The sequence below is a fragment of the Spea bombifrons genome, chromosome 6, assembly GCF_027358695.1.
Source record: "Spea bombifrons isolate aSpeBom1 chromosome 6, aSpeBom1.2.pri, whole genome shotgun sequence".
NCBI lineage: Eukaryota > Metazoa > Chordata > Amphibia > Anura > Pelobatidae > Spea > Spea bombifrons.
In genome coordinates, this window is record NC_071092.1 from 9,419,937 (window position 1) to 9,442,983 (window position 23,047).

At 40.7% G+C, this 23,047-nt stretch overlaps 2 protein-coding genes across 3 annotated transcripts in view; one reads left to right on the plus strand and one right to left on the minus strand.

The window, feature by feature from the left end:
* The first annotated feature begins 8,647 nt into the window (after positions 1–8,647).
* Positions 8,648–10,818, plus strand: IL5RA (interleukin 5 receptor subunit alpha). The gene is made up of 5 exons (XM_053469653.1): positions 8,648–8,786; positions 9,140–9,278; positions 9,417–9,597; positions 9,704–9,897; positions 10,748–10,818. Exons 1-5 carry the CDS (start codon positions 8,670–8,672, stop codon positions 10,816–10,818), a joined length of 702 nt encoding a protein of 233 aa, XP_053325628.1. The 5' UTR covers positions 8,648–8,669.
* Positions 10,819–19,515: 8,697 nt separating this feature from the next.
* LOC128499926 (contactin-4-like) overlaps positions 19,516–23,047 on the minus strand; it is a 101,501-nt gene continuing 97,969 nt past the window's right edge. For both annotated transcript variants that reach the window (XM_053468909.1, XM_053468910.1), the window contains exons 18-23: positions 22,624–22,858; positions 22,144–22,259; positions 21,762–21,948; positions 20,828–20,940; positions 20,545–20,713; positions 19,516–19,947 (exon numbers count right to left, since the gene is read on the minus strand). In XM_053468909.1, the coding sequence (XP_053324884.1) occupies positions 19,847–19,947; positions 20,545–20,713; positions 20,828–20,940; positions 21,762–21,948; positions 22,144–22,259; positions 22,624–22,858 (921 nt within the window). In that variant the 3' untranslated portion in view covers positions 19,516–19,846. The remainder of the gene's footprint in view (positions 19,948–20,544; positions 20,714–20,827; positions 20,941–21,761; positions 21,949–22,143; positions 22,260–22,623; positions 22,859–23,047) is intronic.

Consider the following 23,047-nt stretch of genomic DNA (forward strand, 5'->3'; position numbering starts at 1 on the left):
ATTCGAAAAGTCCCTCGATGTAGAAGTTTCCTGGGTAGCCTTTATGGTCACTGCCTAGCTGTGCTCGGTCTAAAAAAAATACAATAAGGTTTTATCCTCGTCATTGTGGGATCTGGTCGTTTTATGACAACTTAAGCATGCGGTCCGTTTAGGGTTAACACCGTTGTCAGTTATTAATAATTACTAGATTTTTAAATAGGAACTTTTTGGAGAGACCATAGAGTAGGGTGATTGACAGTGTTGCACCCAACAGACTGGATCGTCGGAGACTCAATTCATCATTTGGGAAGGTCATCTGATTATAGTAGAATGAGACCCAGATGGCTCTCCCAATACGTGACTCCATTCATGGCTAAACTAGAAAATGATTTTCTGCGAGACGAAGCAGGAGAGCTCCAGACTGCGTCCTCTCCAGATGATATTCTAATAACATGGATTGCCGGTGAAGGGAGACCCATATGACTGCATGACAGATTCAATCACCTTTTCAGTCGCTTCATATCTAAGATGTATTGATTGACACTGATGCATTTTTTTTCTTATTAAATACCACTGCCTACATCAAAGCCAGAAGACCTTAGGCTCTTCAGATCCTGTTTAAACTCAGCCAGCCAAAAACGATAATGATAGAACCTGAATAATTGTGGTTCTAGTAAAGAGTAGAAAAAGTTGAAAATGTCGTCTACATAGCCTGCCCTTTTGCTATTTATACACTTTTTTGTAAGGGTTATCTATTTGAATAAAATTCTGCATACCTGCTGCATTTATATGTAATTAACAATATTCTGTAATTGTTCATGGTTTGAAATTGGGATTTACGGTAATTAGCACTGAAAGTCCATCCCAGGCCTGGAGAGATGCCATAGAACAGCACAGAAACTGGAGAGCTTGGCGTATGCTTGAGTTTATGGATTCCTGGAGAGACTCCTAGCCTGCCTGTCCAGCCCCCTCCTATGTCTAAGTCACTCTGTGCTCATTGGGGGACACAGAGTGAACGGAACCCCCATTTGGTCTACCCTAACCAGACTCCCAGAACTAGCTGGCTAGGGGGCTCTAGATGGACCTAGCCTCAAATCCATGGAACTGTACAGCGGCTAGGAACTGCGGCAATGCCCCTCGACAATTGGATCTGAGTCACTACAGACACCATGTCCCACCATGTCACTCTTTTGGGGTTACACAATGCTCGTGGTGGGCAACACTCGGTGGTGGTATCAGAGAGGGAGCTCATTTGGGAACCCTCGTGTTATTACCAATCTTTAGGACCTAGATAATCCCAAAGCAAAAATTCTGAGGTACCAAGGGAGAGGGCAGGGTCCGAGGATGTTACATTCCTAAAAGTGACTAGATCTGATCTTGGGACCCTGAACGACAGCGTCGGAAACATCCCCAGGAATAGTTCACTCGGTAGAGGGCCAGAGTTCCATAGCTGCGTCTGGGTGAACCACGGACAAAAGTGACCTTAGTGACCTTTTGTCGGCTGGGCATTGCTGGCCATAGAATTTGTCTGGTAGTTGATGGGATTATACTCCTAATCCAAGCCTCGGTGCTGTCCTTGTGAGGACAGCAAAGCACTGTATTGCTATGTTATAGTGCCACAGAGGTCCCTGAGATGCTGTATTTGTTGCTGTCTTCAACGCTATTTCCTCTGGCGGGTGTACCCAGTCAGGGTACAGGTCGTTCCCATCACAGTCACCAAATGTGTTAAGCAAATCATGCACTTACATGAGTCACCTGCATTCAAGTAGGGATATTAACCATGACACAGTGGTAGTTAAAGCCCTGCATTTGACATTTTGATGAAACATTTTTGTTTGCATGTTACCATTTAATCACCTAAACTCAATGCAGGTCATGTATGACATTTTACTTTACTGTAAAATATAGCCTAGTTGGCTTTTGTAACCCTACACACACACACACACACACACACACACACACACACACACACACACACACACACACACACACATATATATATGGAAGTAGCACAATAAATACTAATCTTATTTTAGCAACAGTTAGCATGAAAGGAGAAGTTAGAGTGAGTCATGCTCCTGGAGGCAGTAGATAAAAAAGATGTGTTACACCAGAAGCTCCTGGAGGTCAGATTTCTAAGATAAAGAAAAAACAACAAAAGTTGTCTTTTTTGAAACTTCAAGAACAAAGTTTTGGTTTTCTAATTTTTATTTATAGACTTCAGAAAGAAAACACAAATTACAAGAAATGTCAACGTTTTTCACATATTGTGTGTGTGTGTGTATATTCGTGGCCATCACACTTATATCCATTTAGAAACCCAAGCACCAAGGCGTCATCTTGGAAGTTAATAATTCATTTGTAGTCAATAAACCTACAATTGTTATGATGTATGGTCCACCACCCATGACATCACCAGCCTATGAACTCACCTCTCATCCATGACATCACCAGCCTATGAACTCACCTCTCATCCATGACATATGACACTGCCAATACCATGGCTCCCTTTGTCCATATGTTTTGAATCACAAAGGAACAGTATCAGAAGAACATAAAAAAATAAAGCAGATGAGTTGGCACCCCCTGAACTTGGGGGCAAAAAAGTCTTGATTTATAAATTGTTGACCGAAAATAATGTCAAGTTAACAATGCTTTTGCAGAAAATAGTATTTCCGTAAAAGAAGGATTCTAGAAACTGGGGAAGTGGTTTCAGAGCTCCCTTGTTTGATCTGTTGCCAATAGTGCCCAATATTAATTGTAAAAAATATTTACAAGCCAACTAAGCAACAGCAGTTGTGGGCATTTTGTATTTGGTCACTTACCAACATTTATATATGCATTTCATATATATATGTAAAAATGATAAAGGGAAGCCTTGAACAGAAAAGGGTTTAATAAATATATTTTGAAATCCTTTTTTTCTATCAGTTGGCCAATGACCGTCGCTAACTGCCTTCTGTCTGCCAATTTCCTTGAAATAAATTTAAATACCAGATAAATAACAGGACATACACACCCAAAAGAACATGACAAGTGGACTGTGACCGTGAAGCCATGCATGAGGTAAGGCGATGCTCTGCGTTTGAGCAAAATAAGACAGAGAGTGGAACGGGATTAAATGCCCCTTCCTAGGGCCGAAGCACCCTCAGGGACAGTGCTAGGCAGACACGTGATCTACCCTTGCCAAACTACTACCCTCTTGGAGAGAGAGTAGAAAACAGGAATACTGGGGAAGAAAGTGTTTTTCAAAAAACACACATGTACAGAGTTTCTTTTAAAAACTAAAACCGAATTTTTAAAATGTTAGCTGTTTCACATTGTGTTCCAAAGAAAACATTCAGTGAGTTACTCTGGCTCTCTAGGCGTGAGGACTATCGAGGTATTGGGCATTCTCTTGGTGGACCATACCAAGTCAGACAGGGGGTACTCACTGCGGCCTGTGTCATGCTGTAAATAATATTTAAGGTGCTAAGATAAGCAATTTCAAACCAGCTTTGTTCACTTAGAGCAGGCATTGCGATATATAAATAAGAGACCTTAAGCAGCAGCCGGAATAATTGTATTTCATGTTGATTGTTCCACATATTGCCCCAGAATTTCTCTTCAGGATTATGGCCCATTTTAATGTAATAGAGTCTAGAGAAAGGCACACAGGACAACCCCGATGTTTGAAAAAAGTCTTCATGGGAGGAATAAAATGTGAATTTCAACAGATTCTGGGTTAAATCAATTGAGAAAGACACAACTGGTCTAAAGTAAATAGAAAATGATCCTCAATAAGAAAAAAAACACACAATATCATTTATATTAAAACAATCGCAGAAGTGGCATTTATCACTGAAGTGTTTGTTATATTAAATACACAGGAGGAGTTCAGCGATGATTACTATGTAATTCCTAGGAAGGGGTCCCCTCGTAAAGACATTATTAATCATTCCGATAGATCGTAGCTGCAGCCAAACCCGGATACACCAGGGACAGGCAGAAGACAGAACGAACGAGCGTGTTTTCAGCGAGTTAGTTAAAGACTTTTCTGTCTTTCATGCTAACATTTTATCTGAGTTTGGCTGCCACTGCGATCTATCGGAACAAGTAATTCTGTCTTTACGAGAGGACCCCTTCCCAGGAATTACACCGTAATCCTCGCCGAAGTCTTCTTCTGGTGTACGGAAGGAGGGTAAGAATCCCTATAGGTGGTGTCACTGTCAATATAACAAACCCTTCAGCATTTCTTTTTTATGAGTAATCCCATTTATTTTGTGAATTTTTAAATATATATTAAATTACATTGTATATTTTTTTAAAAACATATTGCACATATTGGGATTTTTATCTTATTTATTATGCATGATGATCATTTTTTATGTACACTGGACCGGTGGTGCCTTTCTCATTTGATATTCTACAGAGGCATTTAGGAGATCCCATGAGGCTGACCATCATAGGAATTCCTCCTTTGGATTTTTAAAGGGGAGTATCGTCAGTATTTGATATTTTGTTATTTTTTTAATTTATGTATTTGCGGTATCCTTTATATATTGTGCAATCTATACTGAGTTACTCTACTTAACAGTTCGCAAGCAAGGCTGAGCAGAAGTTTAACTTGAGGTCATGCTGGCATTCCAAGTCATAACTCATTTCCGTGAAGCTTTAGCCTACAATCTAAGAACTTGAAACATCTGAAAGTGGCTAAGAAGAATAATAACCGAACGTAAAGGAGGACTTTTTATGACATACAGGATTTTTGTCATCTAAACACGTGGGGGTAATTGTTTTCATACGACACAGGTGAGTGTGAGTTAAAAACTGGATTTGGTATGTTTGACATTGGAAATAGGAGGGATGCAAGTTAAGTTTTAACTATTGCCCGGAAAGTCCCAAGTCTCCACTCACAACAAACTTTATTTATTTAAAGAAAAATAAAAGTTACACAATTAGTGATGTCATTGTTTGGGGGGAAAATGTAAGCAAATTCCATAGAACAATAAAAAGGCTGCGCTGATTTATTCTGTATACAGAACCCTTTAACATCTGATCATGAGAGAAAGAGAGAGAAAGAGAGAGAGAGAGAGAGAGAGAGAGAGATACTGAGATAGAGACAGAGGAGGTGGAGATACACACACAGTGATAGATGAGATATAATTAGAGATGGTAGAGGCAATGGAGATACTAATGAAGGTGAAAGAGTAGATAGCGATACTAGAGGAATTGATGATACATTGTTTTTTTCACCATAAACCATTGAGCATATATTCATGAGACAGATTGTAAGCTCACAAGAGCGGGGTCTCTTCTCCGTTTGTACTACTAGGTATGTCACTGACACCCCCCCCATTATTCAAGAGAGTGGTGAGTACTTTAATATGCATTCTTCAAAGTGAAAACAAAAACATTCGGAGGTGCGGAATGAAAAAATAGTATTAAAACTATAAAAAACATTCACTTCCCACTTGGCTGTCTACCAGAGATCTATTAGAGATAAGGGCAGATGTTAGTAGGAATTGGGTTTCTGAAAAAGTTCTCATTGCATCTCTAAAGTTACCAACTAGATTATCAGAAGATTTAAGGTGACGTTCCCTTAACAACACTTCTTATCGAGTGTCAGTATTTCTAGAATGCTTTATGAGAAGTAGAGAAGGTTGGATGTGCAAGAACACGGGATATAAGTGAAAGCTTGAATGAAGATAGGTCAACGTAACTGCTGCCCATCTCAAATACCCTACACCCAACCATCATCCTACAATCCAGGTATTCGCTCTTGGTTTTAAAAAGACTTGAATGTCTGCCAGACGGCTACTTCTTCTTAATGACTTCAAAGCCAGGGTAAGCTCGAGACATCACTTTTGTGCAGTGCTTTAGCTGGAACTCTGAGGTACCGTGAAAGTATTTTCCTCTGTGCCCCAACCTTTTTCCAAAAACAAGCCTAGTGTCGACATACAAATCAATGCATTTTTAATCATTTTGAGTCTTGGGGGCATGAAAAGCCAATTGCCCCCCCCACACCGCACTCTAACAAACACACACTCACTCTATTGAACAGACTCACACTCACACAATCACTTATGTTACTCGTTGGCATATTGCGAGCTGCTGCTCTACTACCGTGGGGTCACATAACGTTGTGTTCCGTGACTCCTCTGAACCCCACCTTCCTGAGTACGATTTGCCCGGCCTGGATCAGTGACGGAGGACATCGCTCGCCTTATCCCCTGGTTTGCTGTGTATTAAACAGATAAACAGGCAAGACTTTTAAAAATCTAGGGACTTTTTACAGGACATTAGTTACGGATCAAGGAACAGGAGGTCTATGGTGTATCTGAATGCATACCTTCAAGAGAAGGTTTCAATAATATAAACTGGCTGCTGGGGAGTTTTATAATTCTATTCACTATGTATCAGTTGCTTTTGAATTCTAATTTACCTGTAGACTTGAGGGTTTCTGGGAAAAAATTTGGGACAAACAGTAACAGTTAACAGAACGCTGACTTCCTTCCTATATATTTATATAGAGAGAGAATAAAAACGGTGTATATGTTGCGTTAAAACATTTTAATCTGTTCGTTTAAAGTGTTTGTCTTTGTTTCCGCGCAGTGCGAACTGGCCATTTGGCACAGTGAACATAGCATGCGGACGCACATATCCGTCCTTCGGCCAGACTTATGTCATCAGGCGGCCGATGGCCTTAAAGGGACAGCGCAGCCTTGTTAGCGCCAGTCTGGCCCTTAAATTGCCCATTACGTTATACATGACATAGGACCAACCTAAGCTAAGTGAGCTTGGATCTACTGGATTCCTTTAACTATTACGAAACATACTGAGCTAAATGAGACAGAAAACCCATAACGAAAAGGTGCCTGCACCGATACGTATGGAATGCACCATGTTCCATATGAACAGGACTCCAATATGCATTTACCATCAAAATAAAGCCAACGTTTTTAAAATTACATTGATCATACCAATTTTTATAAGCAAAACACACAAAAAAAAAGAAAACAACCACTGACAAACTGAAAAAAACCATGAACCCTCTTGTGACGTGGTTATTGTTCTTACCATGATTAGGAGGACAATTTTTATGTAATATTCTTATTTAGATTATGGCGTTATAGTCTGTCTCATACTTCTGCTATATTTATTTAATCTATTTTATATATTTATTGAACTTCGGTCAAACAAAAACCTTTTTTTCCCAATAAAACCTTTATGTTGTTACTCTAATAGTTTTGCTGATCTATTACACATAATGATGTAAATGTAGTTTCTCTTCCCTATTTGTGATTAGAAATTCTGTTTCAGTCGCCTTAGTTTTACTACACTAAAGAAAATATGAATTAACCAAGCTGTATTTTTTTTCAGTAGATTATGTCTGGAATATGGAGGGTTATTCTTATTTTATTGTATGCCGGACTGTGCGTGAATGGTGAGTTTCATTCTCTCTTTTTATAAATGAATGCTGTTTCATGTAATAATAATTATTTATTTCATCATTATTAATGTGTTTGTGCAGCCAGCGCATGTTATTAACGGCGTACCATAAAAGCAGTCCTGGGCTTAGCTCTCTAGGCGAAGTGATTCTCCCTCCTGCATAAATCTTCTAACTATAATAATAATAGAAAGAGAACCTGATGTCGGTGTCCCCTGCTAGCGCAACATCCTAGGCAGACGCATAATTCACCTCTGCGGGTTTTGCCCCAATCTCAGGGTGAAAGGGCAGATTCTCAGGGTCACGCAGTCTGGAGCTGTCTCCTTCCAACTCTACAGTGCTGTGGTCATATATAAGACATCCTTTTACTACCAGTATAGTATTGTTGGTGTCCCTGCTTGAATGTAGGTGATTCAAGTGTATCTTTAAATAATGGCTGGGGTTAGAGCCATTTGGTTAACACATGCATGTTGGGCTATTAAAGGGTTAACATTTCGGGAGTCTCAAGGTCAGCTAATATAGAAAGTTCCCAGGTGATTATATAAGTGCCTATATTACGAAGCCAAACCTGCATTAAGTTCTGGTGGTTCTGCACCTGTTTCTGGTGACCATTATATATTTGCACAGACAGTATGTTAGAGCATGATTTGGGGTAGGATCTATGTGTTTTACATATGAGAGGGAGCTCTCTTCCACTACCAGCTGTGACCTTCGGTGGGAGAGATGGATGGAGAAGGCAGTGTAATAACGGGGAATTATTAATTAAAATGTAACGTAACACTTTCCATTCAGATTAAAGTCAGAGTAATCACCGTCTGTGGTCACAGAATGGATTTGTCTTTGTTGACTTTCCATTACTTTTTGTTCTTACTATCGTTACACCGACCTTTCTCCTGGGCTGACATTCGCGCGTTTCATGAGATATTTTATAGGTATATCCCAAATCTAAAACAATAGGCAGACTTGGTGGGCCGAATGTTTTTTGTTCTGCTGTCGAATTCTATGTTTCTGTGGTGGCCTTTCCTAACATTAGTTGTATAAACAAGTCAGTGAACTGAAACTGCAACTCTCCTGTCAAATCCCTCTTTAATAAGTAAACCCCTTTGTGACGCTAGGCCCTTCCTTACTTTCTGACAGCAAAAAGCAGTGTGGGGGGCCATTATGTCCACATTGTGAAAAATCACGCTTTTCTCGTTATGTACATTCATGGGAAATCTGCTTCTATCTCATAGATGATCTTAAGCCACTGGAAACATTGGAAATGACTGTTCCAACATTTGGGGAGGTTCTTCTGTCCTGGAAACCGTGTCCGGCATCAAATTCCACACAAGATATCAAATACTTTGTAAACATAAGCACTCCAGATTATGATGAACAGGTAACAGAATATAACAGACAGAGTGGATATTTGTGCTCCTCTCGTGTCAATTAACCAAAAATGGTCATCTTCCAATAGTTATCTGCTTGTCGCTTTCTGTCACCCGCATCTTAGCTGTAATGTAATAATCTTGATTTGAAGTATTGTATGATGGAAAAATACGTTATCTTGTTCTACGAGCTCTCAGGGATGGAGCTTATTGACAAATTCTCTTGTGTTCTTGATTGACCATGAAGACCATGTTTCTCCACCAGTCATGCTGATCACCCTTTCAAGATCCTGTTATAAAATAAGCGAGTTGGAAAACACAACAGACAGAAATATAAGAGGCCAAATGTTTTCTTGTCTCTCAGTATTACACACAACGGTGTAACTCATCGCGGATCCTAGCTCTGCACAGGGGCCTACATGCTCAAGTGTCCATCACTAAATGGAATCAAGGTGTGCAGTTATCCTTAAGTGTTCCATTGTCAAAGGTCCTACGTCCAACAGGTAAAAACAGACTTTATTAATCCAGCCAATCTCCTTTTAGTCATAGGTTCTGTGCTAATCTATCAGGTATTAATATATTAGCACATTAGCACCCAAAACAGTCTACGTTGCCATGATAACGATTTTCGGCATTTCCAGGAGAAGAAGGAACAGCTGCCACAAATTTGTCCTGCCTCATACACACACGGGAGTCTCTGAACATCTCACTCACCTGTAACTGGACAGCGGGGGCAAAGGCACCCCTAGACACTCAGTATTACTTATACTACAGGTGCGTTGAAGCCCCAGCTGATGCTGTGTCCTTCATTGTGCCTTCAAGGTATTCTTCTGCGATGCCATGATGTCTAAATGCTTATGGCATCTTTCAATATGATGCAAGTGATTTGTTTCAGACTCGCTAATTGATATAGCATGGTTTTCTACAGGTTTGGCAACAAAGCAGAAAAGTGCCATGAATATGTGACAGAACGGGGTGGACAAAGACATACCGGTTGCTACGTTCCCTCCAGTTACATTGAGCTATTTGGCCTTAACGATCAGATACTGGTGCTCATCAATGGATCAAGCAGAACCAGAGGGATTCAGAGCATAGACCATGTGTATGAAACTTCTAGTATAGGTAAGTAAAGACAATTTAGATTCTCCAACAGAGTGGACGGTAACAGCACAGTAAGAGCTCCAAAATGTCCTTCTTGTTTGTCAATCAGTGTGATTATTTTGGAGACATTCTATAGATAAAATAACCTAGTGGGAGCTGATATTAGTAGGAGAGATCCTCTCCTGAAGATCTCTCACTTCTTCTCCTGCAAATGATGCAGCTACTTTACAGTAAGGAAGAGATGACTTAACGGGAAGTTATAATCTGTAGATCACAAGAACAAAACCAGTCAAATGGATAATGTAGAAAAGTCCGCTTTAAAGGGATCTCCAGCCATCATATGTACTTTAATGTATATGATTTGGTGCATGGTCCCTTCAAATTCTTCTGCCCCAGCTATATGCCCAGCAGGAGATGTTTTTGGCCAATGGATCTCCCTTCCACCATATAGTCACCTTCAGCTAGCTAATTCAGTATGGCTGCAAATTCTGTGTCGGGCAAGTGCTTTATTTTACATTTTGTTTTGAAAGAATTCATATTAAAGTACTCAGAAAGGTTAGAGCTACTCACAAAGTACTTTAATAATCATTTTTTAGGTGTCAGGAACATTAGTTCCTTTAAATATCCAGACTTGGTTGCATTTCAGGTATTGGCTCATGAATCATTTTGCTCTTGTACATGTACCCGGCCATCTCTTGTTGAGTTCATTTGATTCCGAAATCATGATCTGGATATAATTTTAATCGCAAGCTTAGTTGAGGATCGGGCAAGCGCCACTAATTCCCACGCCAAGTGCCACTTGTGTTGATGTTGCAGACTAGCATTTTTTGCAGAAGTACTAAATCCTCCCCGTGACGTGTCTTTGCTGAAGGAGAATGGAACAGAAATTCTGGTCTGGAAGAATCCTCACTCCACGTTATCGGACACATGCCTACACTATGAAGTCAGAGTCTGGGATCTTTGGAACAACAATGAAAGGGTGAATGGCATAAATCAACTGAAACTTCAGTGTGAACAAAATATAAAAAATCTGAATATATGAGCAGGATGCAGCATTAGAAGTCGCCAGCGCTGACCGTCTCTACTTTTTGCAGACATATACTGTGCGAATAACCATGTTTAGAAATGAGCCCCTGCAGGAACCCTGGACGAAGCACTCCCTGCAGGTCAGAGCATTGGCAACGGAAGATTGTATGGAGAGGGTGCTCTATAGCGAATGGACCAAGCCACTTTATATTGGTAAGAGACGGCTGGAGGATACGGGTTATCTACATTAGTGCTTTATACCCCCCTTCCCACACCCCATACACGATATTTTATCTTTTGGGATAATGTGTTCAGAGCTCATTGTATCTTTGTGAATTGATGATATAACTTTTGCTTTCTCGAGATCTGATAAGTAGCAAGATATATGTAATTACCGCTTGCACGTGTCTTCTTCTGGCTGGACTGGCCTTCCTTCATTTGTGTCTAAGGTGAGACTAGGTCTGTATCTTTGGATTCTGTGACACCACAGGGGTATGAAACTTGAGATACATTATCTTTATCATAATAGAGGAATAGTTGCACCCTATTAATATTGGATACAATCATAAGAAACATGCATTTGATGTCAAATTGTAATGCATAAAGGGCAACCTGGTCCAACATCAAACCTTCTTCTCATCATGACCTATATATTTTAAACAATGTGTATATTTTTTATGCTCCGAGTTTGTAAAAATTTTCTTTACTTAACCATAAAGTACAGTCATAGTCAATCACTACTAGAGTTTTTTTTTCTTGGTTGGGGACATTGACGTTGCGCAGGGTGGTGATCGAGTAAAGGATAGAGTTGGGTTTTCAATGGCTGCTAATATTATTTTTTTTCAGGTTTCATGTTTGGAGGCAGATATTTCCTCCAATTCCTAAACCCAAAAAAGAGACATTTCTCAGTGCTCAACACGACCCAGCTTGCTTGGTAAAGTTTGCATGTGTGTGTGTGTGTGTTTTACTACAACAATCATACAAAAGAGACACATCCAACAACTTTTTTTTTGTTAGGATGATGAATTCGACAGATCTTGGAACTTTACAGAAGTGATTAGTTACATTGAGGAAGTGAACTAAGCAGATTCTTCACACAATCCGTCACCTTTTGGAGAAAGCTAGAGATATCTTTCATTACTCATCCAACTGGCAGCAGACGCGATTTGTATTCTCTTAATGGTCAAAATGAAGGCTTTATATAAAGTCCAAAAGGGTGGAGCAGCTTAACAAGTACAAGCGTTCTAGAGTTGTGTGCCATATGTTATTTAGCATTTTCTTTGTCACAAACAAAAAGTATGAACAATATGTTCTGCACAAGGGATGTTCTTGGAGAGTTTCAAACTGCATATGACATCTTACATGGGACATGGTTGTCTTCTCATACGAGGTGAGGTATACCATGACGCTTATCAACTGATGTTAAGCATCAAATATAAACAAAAGTATCAGGGTTTTTGCCTGTTGTCATGGTAAACATACATTTCTCCCAATCACCAGGCTGCAATAGTTTCAGCTAGGATAGCAGGTCCAAGTGGGCTACTAAGCCATGGGCAGGCTTCCCAGCGCACTACCGCACAATGGGCCGGTTACAAGGCAGATATTTGAGTAATGCCTCCCTAGTCTGTTGTACCAGACACCATACATCCTTAAGAGGTGGATTGTTGGGATATAAAACCAGCTTTGGCGGTGGCAACTATTCTAAAAGGCGGTAGATAAGTGGAAGAGCCTTCCAGAAGACAATGTTGAGGTTGATACAATAGGGGAATTTAAACATGCATGGTTAGGCATAAGGCTATACAGAATGTAAGACAAGTCCAAGTCTCAAATAAGGTTTGGGATTTTTACAGCACAATGAATTGAGCAGACTAGATGGGGGTTTGAAATGGTGAATTTGCATGCTGCCTGCATATTTAGACATTTTTTTAATTGTATAAAAATCCAGGTTCTACCATAATAAAAGTATTTTTTTTAAATGTTTTCTGTTTCTTTGCTATTTGGGAAATCCTGATTGATCTCATTTTAATAAGCGTATTTGCAAAAAAATTGAGCTGATGTATAAAGGCGTGCTCCACCACCCATTTTGGTGTCACCCTGTTGAGAAGAGGTTCCTATTGGGTTCTGCTGCAGAATCGCTCCTCTGCTTTTTGGACACGGTAGCCTCAAACCTCCACGAAGGCAAATTGAATGAGGAGTGTCTCATGAGGCGTTTTCTGAACAGCTGAGTTGAAAGGACACTTGAGAAGCCCCTCGAACAAACTTGCCTTGTGGAAGCCTCTTGACAGGAAGAGTGCATTCCCGATTACTGTTGAGAATGAGATGTTGGTACTTTGTGAACTATGCTTGAGAAACACTAGAATGATCCTGTCACGGACTGAGTCCAAGCTGATGGCTGGAAGGACCCAGCGCGCCCGATGGTTGTTTGCAGGAGTCACGATGCAGCAGTGGAGTCTGGGGCAGGGCCTGGTTGCAGGGTGACCACACTCGCCCAGGCGTTGAGCACCTAGGGTAGTGCAGCCAAACACCAGCGCCCTGATATGGCAGCAGATGAAGTCCAGAACAAAACAAATCCTGCAGGCACCCTGGAGCAGGCATGAAGCATATCACATGGATCACGAGCAGGATGCTGCAGGCTGGGAGAATAGAAGCTAGGCAAAGGTTAATGTAGCAGACACATAACAAGCAAGGGAAAGGGAGACCAGGCAAGAAACATGATACAAGATATACACGAGAAGTGGCTAGAAACATGAAATGAATAGCGAAAGGTATAAACAGGCACAAGACAAGGAATAAACATAACCAGACAAGACATACATGTTACAGGGCACAACAAAGGACAGGGAAGAAGGCAAGGAACACAGGGGAAGGAGTGAGGAGCCGGAACCCTCGGACGCTTCTTCCTTAAAGCAAGGATAGGAAATATTAACTGGGACATGGGGAGAGGAGAGAGGAACCGGAATCCTCAGATGATTCAAGGAAGAAGGGCAAAGGTACATAAGAGACAGACAAACATGAATACAGAAACTAGCCTAGGACTACAAGATAACTATAGGAGATTCCGTCACATCATATAGTATGCTTAGCCCACCACTATGCCAAAGTACTCCAATGACGGCGGGTCCTAACGCTAATCCCTGCTGACAGTGGTACACAACAAACCACACATAAAAACCAAACACATAGCACTGAGACAAACCTTAGACTGCAGACTGCAGACTGAGACAAACAGAACACATAGGTGGGGCACACCTAATAAAGGAAGCAGAGCTGAAGCAAAGAGCCGGAGCAGAAGCAAGGAATGGAAAATAGAATAAAGCAAAAGGAAATCCAGGAATGGATCAAAGCAAAGCAGAGAAACTAAAGCAGGACAGATATGCAGCTCCGCAGCCTGGGCAGAACGTAACAGATCCTAGCCAATAGCGAGAGGGCCTTGAAAATCTGGTCATTGGTCATAAATGTCCACCATATCTTCAATATGACACCATTGTTACTCTACAATACATCTTTCTTTATAACATTTGCTTTCTTTATAACATCCTCTAGATTGTAAGCTCAACAGGGCTCAAACGCAAAGGGTTATGATTGAAGAGAACATATTTTCCAAGCCGTTAGATACTTGTTTTAGATTTTTTTTTTATTAACATAGCTAGGAACGCTTCAGGTTTGACATGGACTCTCCTGCAGGAGCACTGCTTCCCAAGGTCTCCAGGTCAGCTTCTTCCTACAGGTCTTCTTCTACCTGCTCTCCCACCTGCATTTATGAGCGCGAAAATTATAGAACTGGTACGGATTTGCTATCTGTAGAATCCCCCTCAAGCCCACCGTGCATTCCGCACATTTACGATGATGTCGCAACGCTCAAAGTATTAATAAAACAAACCAAGGGTGTAATGTGACACAGATCCTTAGGAACAGAATTTTAATAACCGCATTTCAGACATGTTTCTGTACAGATACCTTAAGAAAAGTTGCATACTGGAAATTTGTAAACAGAATCACAAAGAAGCAAATTGTGTGTCAGATTTGAATCTTCAGAGCTCAAGAACAACAGAGGTAAAAATAAAGTGCCTTTTAATTAATACGTGCTTTATTTATAATGGCTCCCAGTCCTTTCTGCCCAGCTCGGTTTTGCTCCAATGATGCAGACAAGGCATGGCTGATTTGCTTCAAGCCGAGCGGCGCGGCTGTATTCCTATCCCGCAGAGCACGTTTCTGCGGCTTCTGGACTGATGTGTGTTTATGATCTATATATACAATGGTTTCAGTGTTGGGTGCCAAGCCATAAAATAACCCACCTTTACTTACAGATATCACTGCGATATACGTTCTATTGTGATGGTGGTCCTTGAGATTAGATAAGCATTCCCTTGACTACAGTGGATGGACTGAGGTTCTAGCCAGACCTATACAAAATATATATATATATATATATATATATATATATGCATGGTGCACAAACGAGTTGCCACTTTCCTCATCCTCGGCAGCAGAAGACAGACAGAGGACCTTTTGGCTCTGAAGATTCATTACTGATAGCTGAGTGAAAAGAAACGGCGAGAAAACAAACGTCATATTGCAACAGAGACCTGTCGTATACCCCAGTGTAGAGCAGTATGCAACCAGTAGCCAAAGGACATAAAGCAACGGGAAGGAAAATGCTAAGTAGGATAAGTGGCTAAAAAAGATATTTTTTGTTTATTACAGATATTTCAGATATTTGAATCCAGAATAGCAAACAGGAAGCAAGGATAGATAATCTTGTTTTCTCCATTTTAAACCCGCGACGGAACATTTGAACCCTTTGAGTACCAGAAGGGAAAAAAAACAGTTTGCTGCTATCAGTCCTGGAACTTGACGAATCAATGTACCAAATAGCACGTCTTCTTTTCTTATCTGCGACGGGTCGCCATTAGCACATAAGAACTTAAGAGACCAAAACACACCACTTTCAGCCAGCAATAGTCATGTGGAAGATGATAGGAGTTGTAGTCAACAGCTGGAGAGTCAAGAGGAACTTTTTTTCTGGCACGAAAATTGTAGCTTACAAGCATTTTTGTAGGCGAGACAGTGCCACCTTGTGGTCACAGAGAGAATTACGAGGAGAGGGGTTAATGGGATAAGATTTTTTTTTAAATGGGTGATTTACTTATAATTTTAATAACTACTATTTAAGACAGCATAGTGCAGACTTAAACTTACAATTAATATATCGGTTCCTTCTTAGTATCTTGTGCTTTGACTTTGTATCTTCCTGAGATGTTATTAGGGAACACATGTCTGGAGCTAGTGAACTAAAGGAGACTCTATTGATCAATATCCATAATAATATTTCTATATTATATATAAATTTCAATATAGTTCATATCCCGCCCCTTTTCAATTATGTCATTGGTTGAACAATTTTCTGAGTACAATGCATTTTTAATTTACTAACAGTGCATTAAGGGACCGCACAGCCAATCGACTGAAAGGGTGGTAGATTTATGGAAAAGCCTCCCATCAGACCTAGCAGAGGATAATAACGAGAGGGAATTAAACATGCATGGGATAGGCATTAAGGTATCCTGAATCTAAGACAAGATCGAGGACTGATTACGGTTTGCGTCTTTAAATCAGGAAAATGGGCAGATTAGATGGGGCCAAATGGTTCTTATCTGCTGTCAGATTCTGATTTTTGATCCCAATTCTTCACAATTATGAAAAACTAGGATTTGCCTATTCCAAGTCTTCTTATTTTTTACCAATATATATATATATATTAATGGTGTCTACTATTTCTACATACCCAATTAATCCCCAGATCAATATATTTATTTAAATTCTGTATGACCATTTTTGTTTTCTAGAGAAACACCCAAATTAGAACATATTGATTAACTCTTCCAACACAGCATCATTGAGCTTTAAATGACATATCTAAGCCGCCCTTCTCATGCTAAACATTTATTTTCATGGCCTCTTTTCCCAAAGCCGCTGCATACAGGGGTCCCACGTACATTTTTTTCAGGGGCTTTCCCGGTGTCACTACAGGATAAGTGGCCCACGGCAGCGGAAGGGCCGGAAGAAGTCAATTCCAGAAAAATGGGAAGTGAAACTAAATCAAATCTTCAATATCATTAAGAATAATATAATTTGAAATGCGTCTCTTAAAAAAGAACTTTTTCAACAAATATTTAAAGGCAACTTATATCAACCCATCCGAGTTCTGATGTACCATTTTCTAAATGCCCCCCGCTGGTGTTGATAAAGATTTGACCCGCTGCATACGGAGAGCTAATAATTCAGGACTATTGGCAGGGAAGGGCTGGCACTATTCCGTCCAGCTATGGTAGAAGCCTAATGGCATCGCTTGTCAAACATTTGGCTAACAATGGCAACGGCAACAATGACCTATCTACACAATCTGGTCCTGTCCGTAACATGTTTGCCAACACAGACTACATAAAAGCTGCACAGAAGGGCCTTTGGGTGTAAATGCTGCCTTAACCCTTTGTTGTTGAATACGCCCTGGTGGCTATATGTGGAACTGCAAGTAAAGCATCCTGAAACAGCCTCTGGCAGTGGACCAACATCTTCAAATCCAAACACCCCAGGGGGCAATTAGACCTCATTGACAGCCATCCCCTGAATCCTAGCCAATGATCTTTAAATTAGAAGTGGAAACCGTCCCTTTTTTTGAGTCTCAAACTTCATACAACGTTGCATTCGTCAGCAGAGATCACTATAGCGTTTATGTTTTGTTGTAAGAAAACTCGGCAGTGGTCACGATTCATCAGCTGCAGGTAAATTGTTACAAAAATATCATCTCATTGTATAACTATGCATTATTACCGAGATACCAGTCCACCCTTGCAGGAGAAATCAAGATGGTAACACATTTTTTTTCCCTATCTTCCTCCAATTCACCTACTAACCCAATTTTTAGTGAATACACTTCACTAGGTTAAAACATTGCGTCCTATGCCAACATACGTCTGAAACTTGGCGTTTTATCCTAGCAAAGATTTTACAGAGCAACATTTGCAAACGAAAAAAAAAAAGGTTCACAACGTCATGCTTTCGGTGTCTTCTGAAACATCAACAAAGCAGGTAAATTAAAGACATTTTGAAGAATATGTCAAGAACCCTGGGATATTCTGAAAAATGATCGACTCTTAGTCTGTAAAACTGACAGGTCCACTCCAAACTCCCCCGAGAGCTCCAGCGCATGTACACTAGTCAATTAATCCCGTAAGTGGACCTGCCATGAAGAATATATTTGGCATTAATCAATGGAGCATAAAAAAACTGCCCAAATGTATTAACATTTTTTGTAATATGCCTGTACTTAGATTTCCCGCCTTTTCTGCTTAGACCCTTTTGTGACCAACCCGTCACTTAACTTCTAAATCATAAATATGTATTCTGACTGGTAGAGCGAAAAAAGAAAAGTGGTGCAGATTAAAGCGAAGAACCAGAACTATTATATACATTAGTTTAAATAAATATGTTATAGTTATCTCAAAAACTGTTGTATGGATAGATAAAAATGTTAAGGCCGGATAGGGGTCGTTTTTTTTATGCTTTATTTATTAATGCCATATTTAGCTCTCTGATGCTCATCGTTAAGTTGGTGACCCTTTCAATTAGCTCCATGCATGTGTCGATGCCCGTTAAAAATAAATGAAGTGGTATTTCTTGGGATTTCAACAACAAAAAATCCTTACATATACGTCAACTTCTGTGTGATCCCATAAACTTCTAGGTACAGTAAATTATATATCATCTATGTATCGCATATATTATATACCTTTATACCTTTATAATATATATATATATATATAACAGTTCTTCAATTTGGGTCATTTTGCATGACATGTTGAATAAGACATGTTCTTTAACCGGTCCACGGTGCTTTGCCTGAGTCAGGAAGTGCTTCTTGCCAAATCCGGGCATAATCGCAAATTTTCTTGCCAGAATTTTGGCCAATCAAGGTAGGCATGAGCGGACCTATTTTTTTTAAGCTACCTCTGTATATCGAAATCACACTCATGAGTTTAACCGATATATCTTGTCTATAGGAATAACATAGGACACGTATGTATTAAATATGCCAAGAAGTCACGTTATTGCACATCTCTTACTGACTGGTGAGGTCTATCGGAAACTCTGATCACCAAAATACCTCCTGAGAATTCACTTTTTACTAAAAAAAACTGTACCCCACTGCTATCACTTCATTATAGATCTTCTCACGTTACAAGAACCCCAACCTTCTCTAGATACATTTCTATAATTGGGTTAAATGGTAATCTCTCCCTTCGCTGATCGGCTAAGAATTATATTGGTCCTTTTTTTTTTTCCGAAATTTCCTAAAAACAAAAAGAAAGAAATAAAAACTTTGTAGCTGGACTAGTCTGGCTGACCTAATTCACCATTATCATAGAATAATCATAGATAATCTGGAAGTGCCTATTCATTAATACGATGGAATTTGACCCTAGCCCTAAAATCTGACATCATTATTTTCTTAATGGTTTCAGAATATTGGATACGTTCAAGACATATGCCGTAGGAAGGAGTACATTGTATAAAATATGCCTGTCCCAGATTAATAAATTGATATTTAAGGAGTGGAAGGACAGAAGAGAGTTGTATGAGACACCTGCAGCATTTTACAGCAAAAAACGTATATATATCTACATCATGTTAACCTTAAAAAACTCTATAAAACACTAGATATATAATAATAAAAAATATGCATATACGGCATGTAAACTGCTTTGGTAACATCATATTCCAGATGTCGTCAGTGCATAAGATCCTCCCCGTAGGGAGAGGAGGAAGCTCAGAAGCTGAGGGAAATCTCAGGATATTCTGTACGGAGCCGTCGTTCGTGGAGCAAAATTGGTGTCCGTTCTCCAAAAACAACTTGGACTTCTCTGGGAGACTGAGAGGCTCGAGGTCATAAACTGGAACGTGCAGTGAGGGAGATCATTAAGGTGCTGATGGCTGATAAGGTGCAGGCGTTGGACGTGGAAGCACCTGATCCCTGTGCGTACGCATCTGCGTGAACAGGACAAAGACGTTAGACCAGCAAGATACCGGGGCCAACATATGTGTCTAATACTGGCCAAGTCTGTCATAGAATGCCTTCATCTACCTAACATACCCAATCCTACTAAAGGTCTCCTTGCTATACACAGCTAAATATACAACCTAAACGTGCACACCTTGATTTCCCCCCCAAAATACAACCAAAAGTAAAGGAAAGTAACTAAATTCATACTCAAATGTGAGCAATGTATTGGTCCACTAGGCTATTGCCACCATTTCCACCTTGGAGGATCTTCATCAGGACATCACAACAAAAGGAAACTTTGTCAATATTCTTTTGGCCCAATAAATTTTACAATATTTATATTTCAGTGTGCGTTTTTTATTTTCCACCGCCATTTTGTTTAGCTTCTCATCAACGTCCACAACCCCCCCATATAATTTTTCCATGACAGAACCTAGGGCCCAAAATCAGTCCTGTGTGTATTGCTACTGAAGAGAAAGCCGAAGACGACCGCCGCCATTGTAATATGGGTTATTTGGGTTATTATCTCCATTCATTAATAACTCTTCTCCCATCAGAGTTATCTCTCACCGCCCACTCACTGGATATACGAGGAATACGGATGGGTTCACTGCTGCTGCCCTCTCCTCCCTCGCTGATTGGTCGAATTTCAATGATATAGTCCTCGTCGTACGGCAAGGACAGCTCGACTGACGTCTGATTGGTCTCGATCATTGAGGCTCCACCCTGTCTGTTCCACCGATAGAGAACCTGTATGAGTGAATGAAAGGGGTGGGATGTGTGAAGCAGAGAAAGAAATGGTTGAGCAAATCCGCAATCAGAGGCTTTGCAGATCGGATAGCGAGTCTTCCATCGCTGACTTACTCTGTAACCTTTGACCTCCGACTCATCCTCTTGTGCTGTCACTTGGTCCCAATTTAGGATTATTTTGGAGTTTGATGAGTTCCAGATGATGTTTCCTGGAGGTTGACTTGGAGCTGGAGAGCACAGAACATGTGTCACTATATGCTATCAGGGATGAGTACTTCTTACTATCCTGTCCTAGAGGGCCGGGTTCTCGATGGAATCTTTATCTCCTGAAGGCATTTAACATTTGATGGTATGAGAGCGTCACTACAACAGACAGTAGGGCACACAGAAGGTGTCGCTCGGGGGAGCTATCAGTTAGTCGGTCTAAATGTGCCGGAGATTGAGGCAGAGGAGAGCCATTAAATGTCACGAATCATGAGGTATGGGGGAAAGTCACACAATGTGTAGTTAGCAGGGCACAGGGTATGGGCTATTACACGTCAGAAAGCGTTAGTGACACAGAGCGTGTCATTAACCAGAAACAGGAGTCAGGTTCCAAAAATAGCCACTAAAATGACAACAAAATGGAGTACAAGGCAGGAACCGGGTACAGTTATTAAATGTCATAGAGAGAACGGGGAAAGGAGAGTGTCATTAAACGTGACAGGTGGAGAGTCATTAAGTTTGCCAGAAAATAAGTTAATGGATACAGTCATTAAATGTCACAGGGGCGAGCTAATTAAATGTCACAGGCAGTCACGCAAAGACGGGGAGAGGGCCACTAAATGTCAGAGAGAGCAGATTCAGGGATACAGTCATTAAATATCCCAGCGATAGAGATCTAGTTTCTGGGAGAGTATGGATTGGGAGGAAATATCATAGCAGTGTCATTAAATGTCACAGAGATTGTGGCGCTGCCAAACAGGCCATCAAAGTCCTTATCGTGTGTATAACGCTCTCAGGGCGTGTGGCTCTCATAACACTTGTATAGCTCGTTGGTGGCACTCACGTGGTTTTCTGGAGGTCACATCGATGGTGGAGCTGGCCGGGCCAGTGCCTGCACTGTTGTAGGCACGAACATTCAAATGATACAACGTGTGACCCTGAAGATGGCTGAGTTTGGTGGAGGTTTGATTTCCCAAAGTGCGTAGCTTACGTGCGCTCTGCTCCTTCTCGTTTTGCTTCCAGTACCGGACCTGTCACACAAGCAAAGCCTGTTGGAAACCTTAAATCTGCATTATAGACAAAGTGTCAGAGAGGGAGTAAGGAATAATTATGTTCATGCCTATCAGTGGTGCTTTAGTAACCGGTGCATGTTGAGGAATAACTAATGATTATAGATCAGTGAAAAGGTCATCTCCACGCTGTATTAGGTCTTAGAGGTTCCTTACCTCATATCCTTGTATTCGACCTTTGCTGAGGCTTCCAGGGACGGCAATCCACGACACTTCAATGTCCCATGCGGTCAGACTACGAGCGTAGACTCCTGCTGGGGCGCGACTAGGCTCTGCAGTACACGGAATAGCCAGTCAGCCAACATAAAGCGGTCAAAACCTACACTTATTTACAAAGTCCGGTCCATCGTAGGTCAGGATGACCCAGAAGGCAACCCATCACAATATGTAAAGGGCAACTACTGACATTAAAGGTGCTGTTCCACCTACTGTGATAACTGTTACACTTTCATAACTAAGTGCAGCAATAAAACACTATTCCTCGTACCGATTAACAAACCATTTCTAGTAATGATAAAACAAGGTAACATTTTGGCTCATTCATGAGTTTTGATGGGGGACACCAAATCAGATGCTGATAGGTTGCTGTCCACTAGGTGGACTGAAGTATGGTCTGTCTAGTTGGATAGCACTTACCTTCTTCTGCAGAGTACACCACGGTCAGAGGGCTGAAGGGTCCCTCTCCTCTGTTGTTGTAGACTCCAACCTTAACCTCATACGGAGAGAACGACGGGAGGCTTTCATTCCTATAAATGTAACGCGAGGCATCTGCTGATGCCACGACTGTCTGCATCCAACTGATGGTGCCAAATGGACGGAAGGCAACCACATAACCAAAACCTCCGCCGTTCTGAAACTCTTCAGGTACGGGCTGTGAAGACAAGAGAGTCAAATCTAAAGTCAGACGCAAAGTTACACTGCAAAAAAAAAATATTGTTTAACTTTCATTGATTCCTGAACTTATAAACTGAGTCTTCCAATACATATTGCACATCAGATTTTAATTTCTAAATTTCTTATTTCTTATTAAGGGCTGCCGCTATGCCAGGTGATGCGGTCT

Excerpts from the sequence above, each read along its gene's own strand:
- IL5RA (XM_053469653.1), top strand. The coding sequence starts at position 8,670 with ATGACTGTTCCAACATTTGGGGAGGTTCTTCTGTCCTGGAAACCGTGT. Across the intron at positions 8,787-9,139 it reads CTCCAGATTATGATGAACAG|TATTACACACAACGGTGTAA; the intron begins GTAACAGAATAT and ends CTTGTCTCTCAG. Across the intron at positions 9,898-10,747 it reads GTATGAAACTTCTAGTATAG|GAGAATGGAACAGAAATTCT; the intron begins GTAAGTAAAGAC and ends TCTTTGCTGAAG.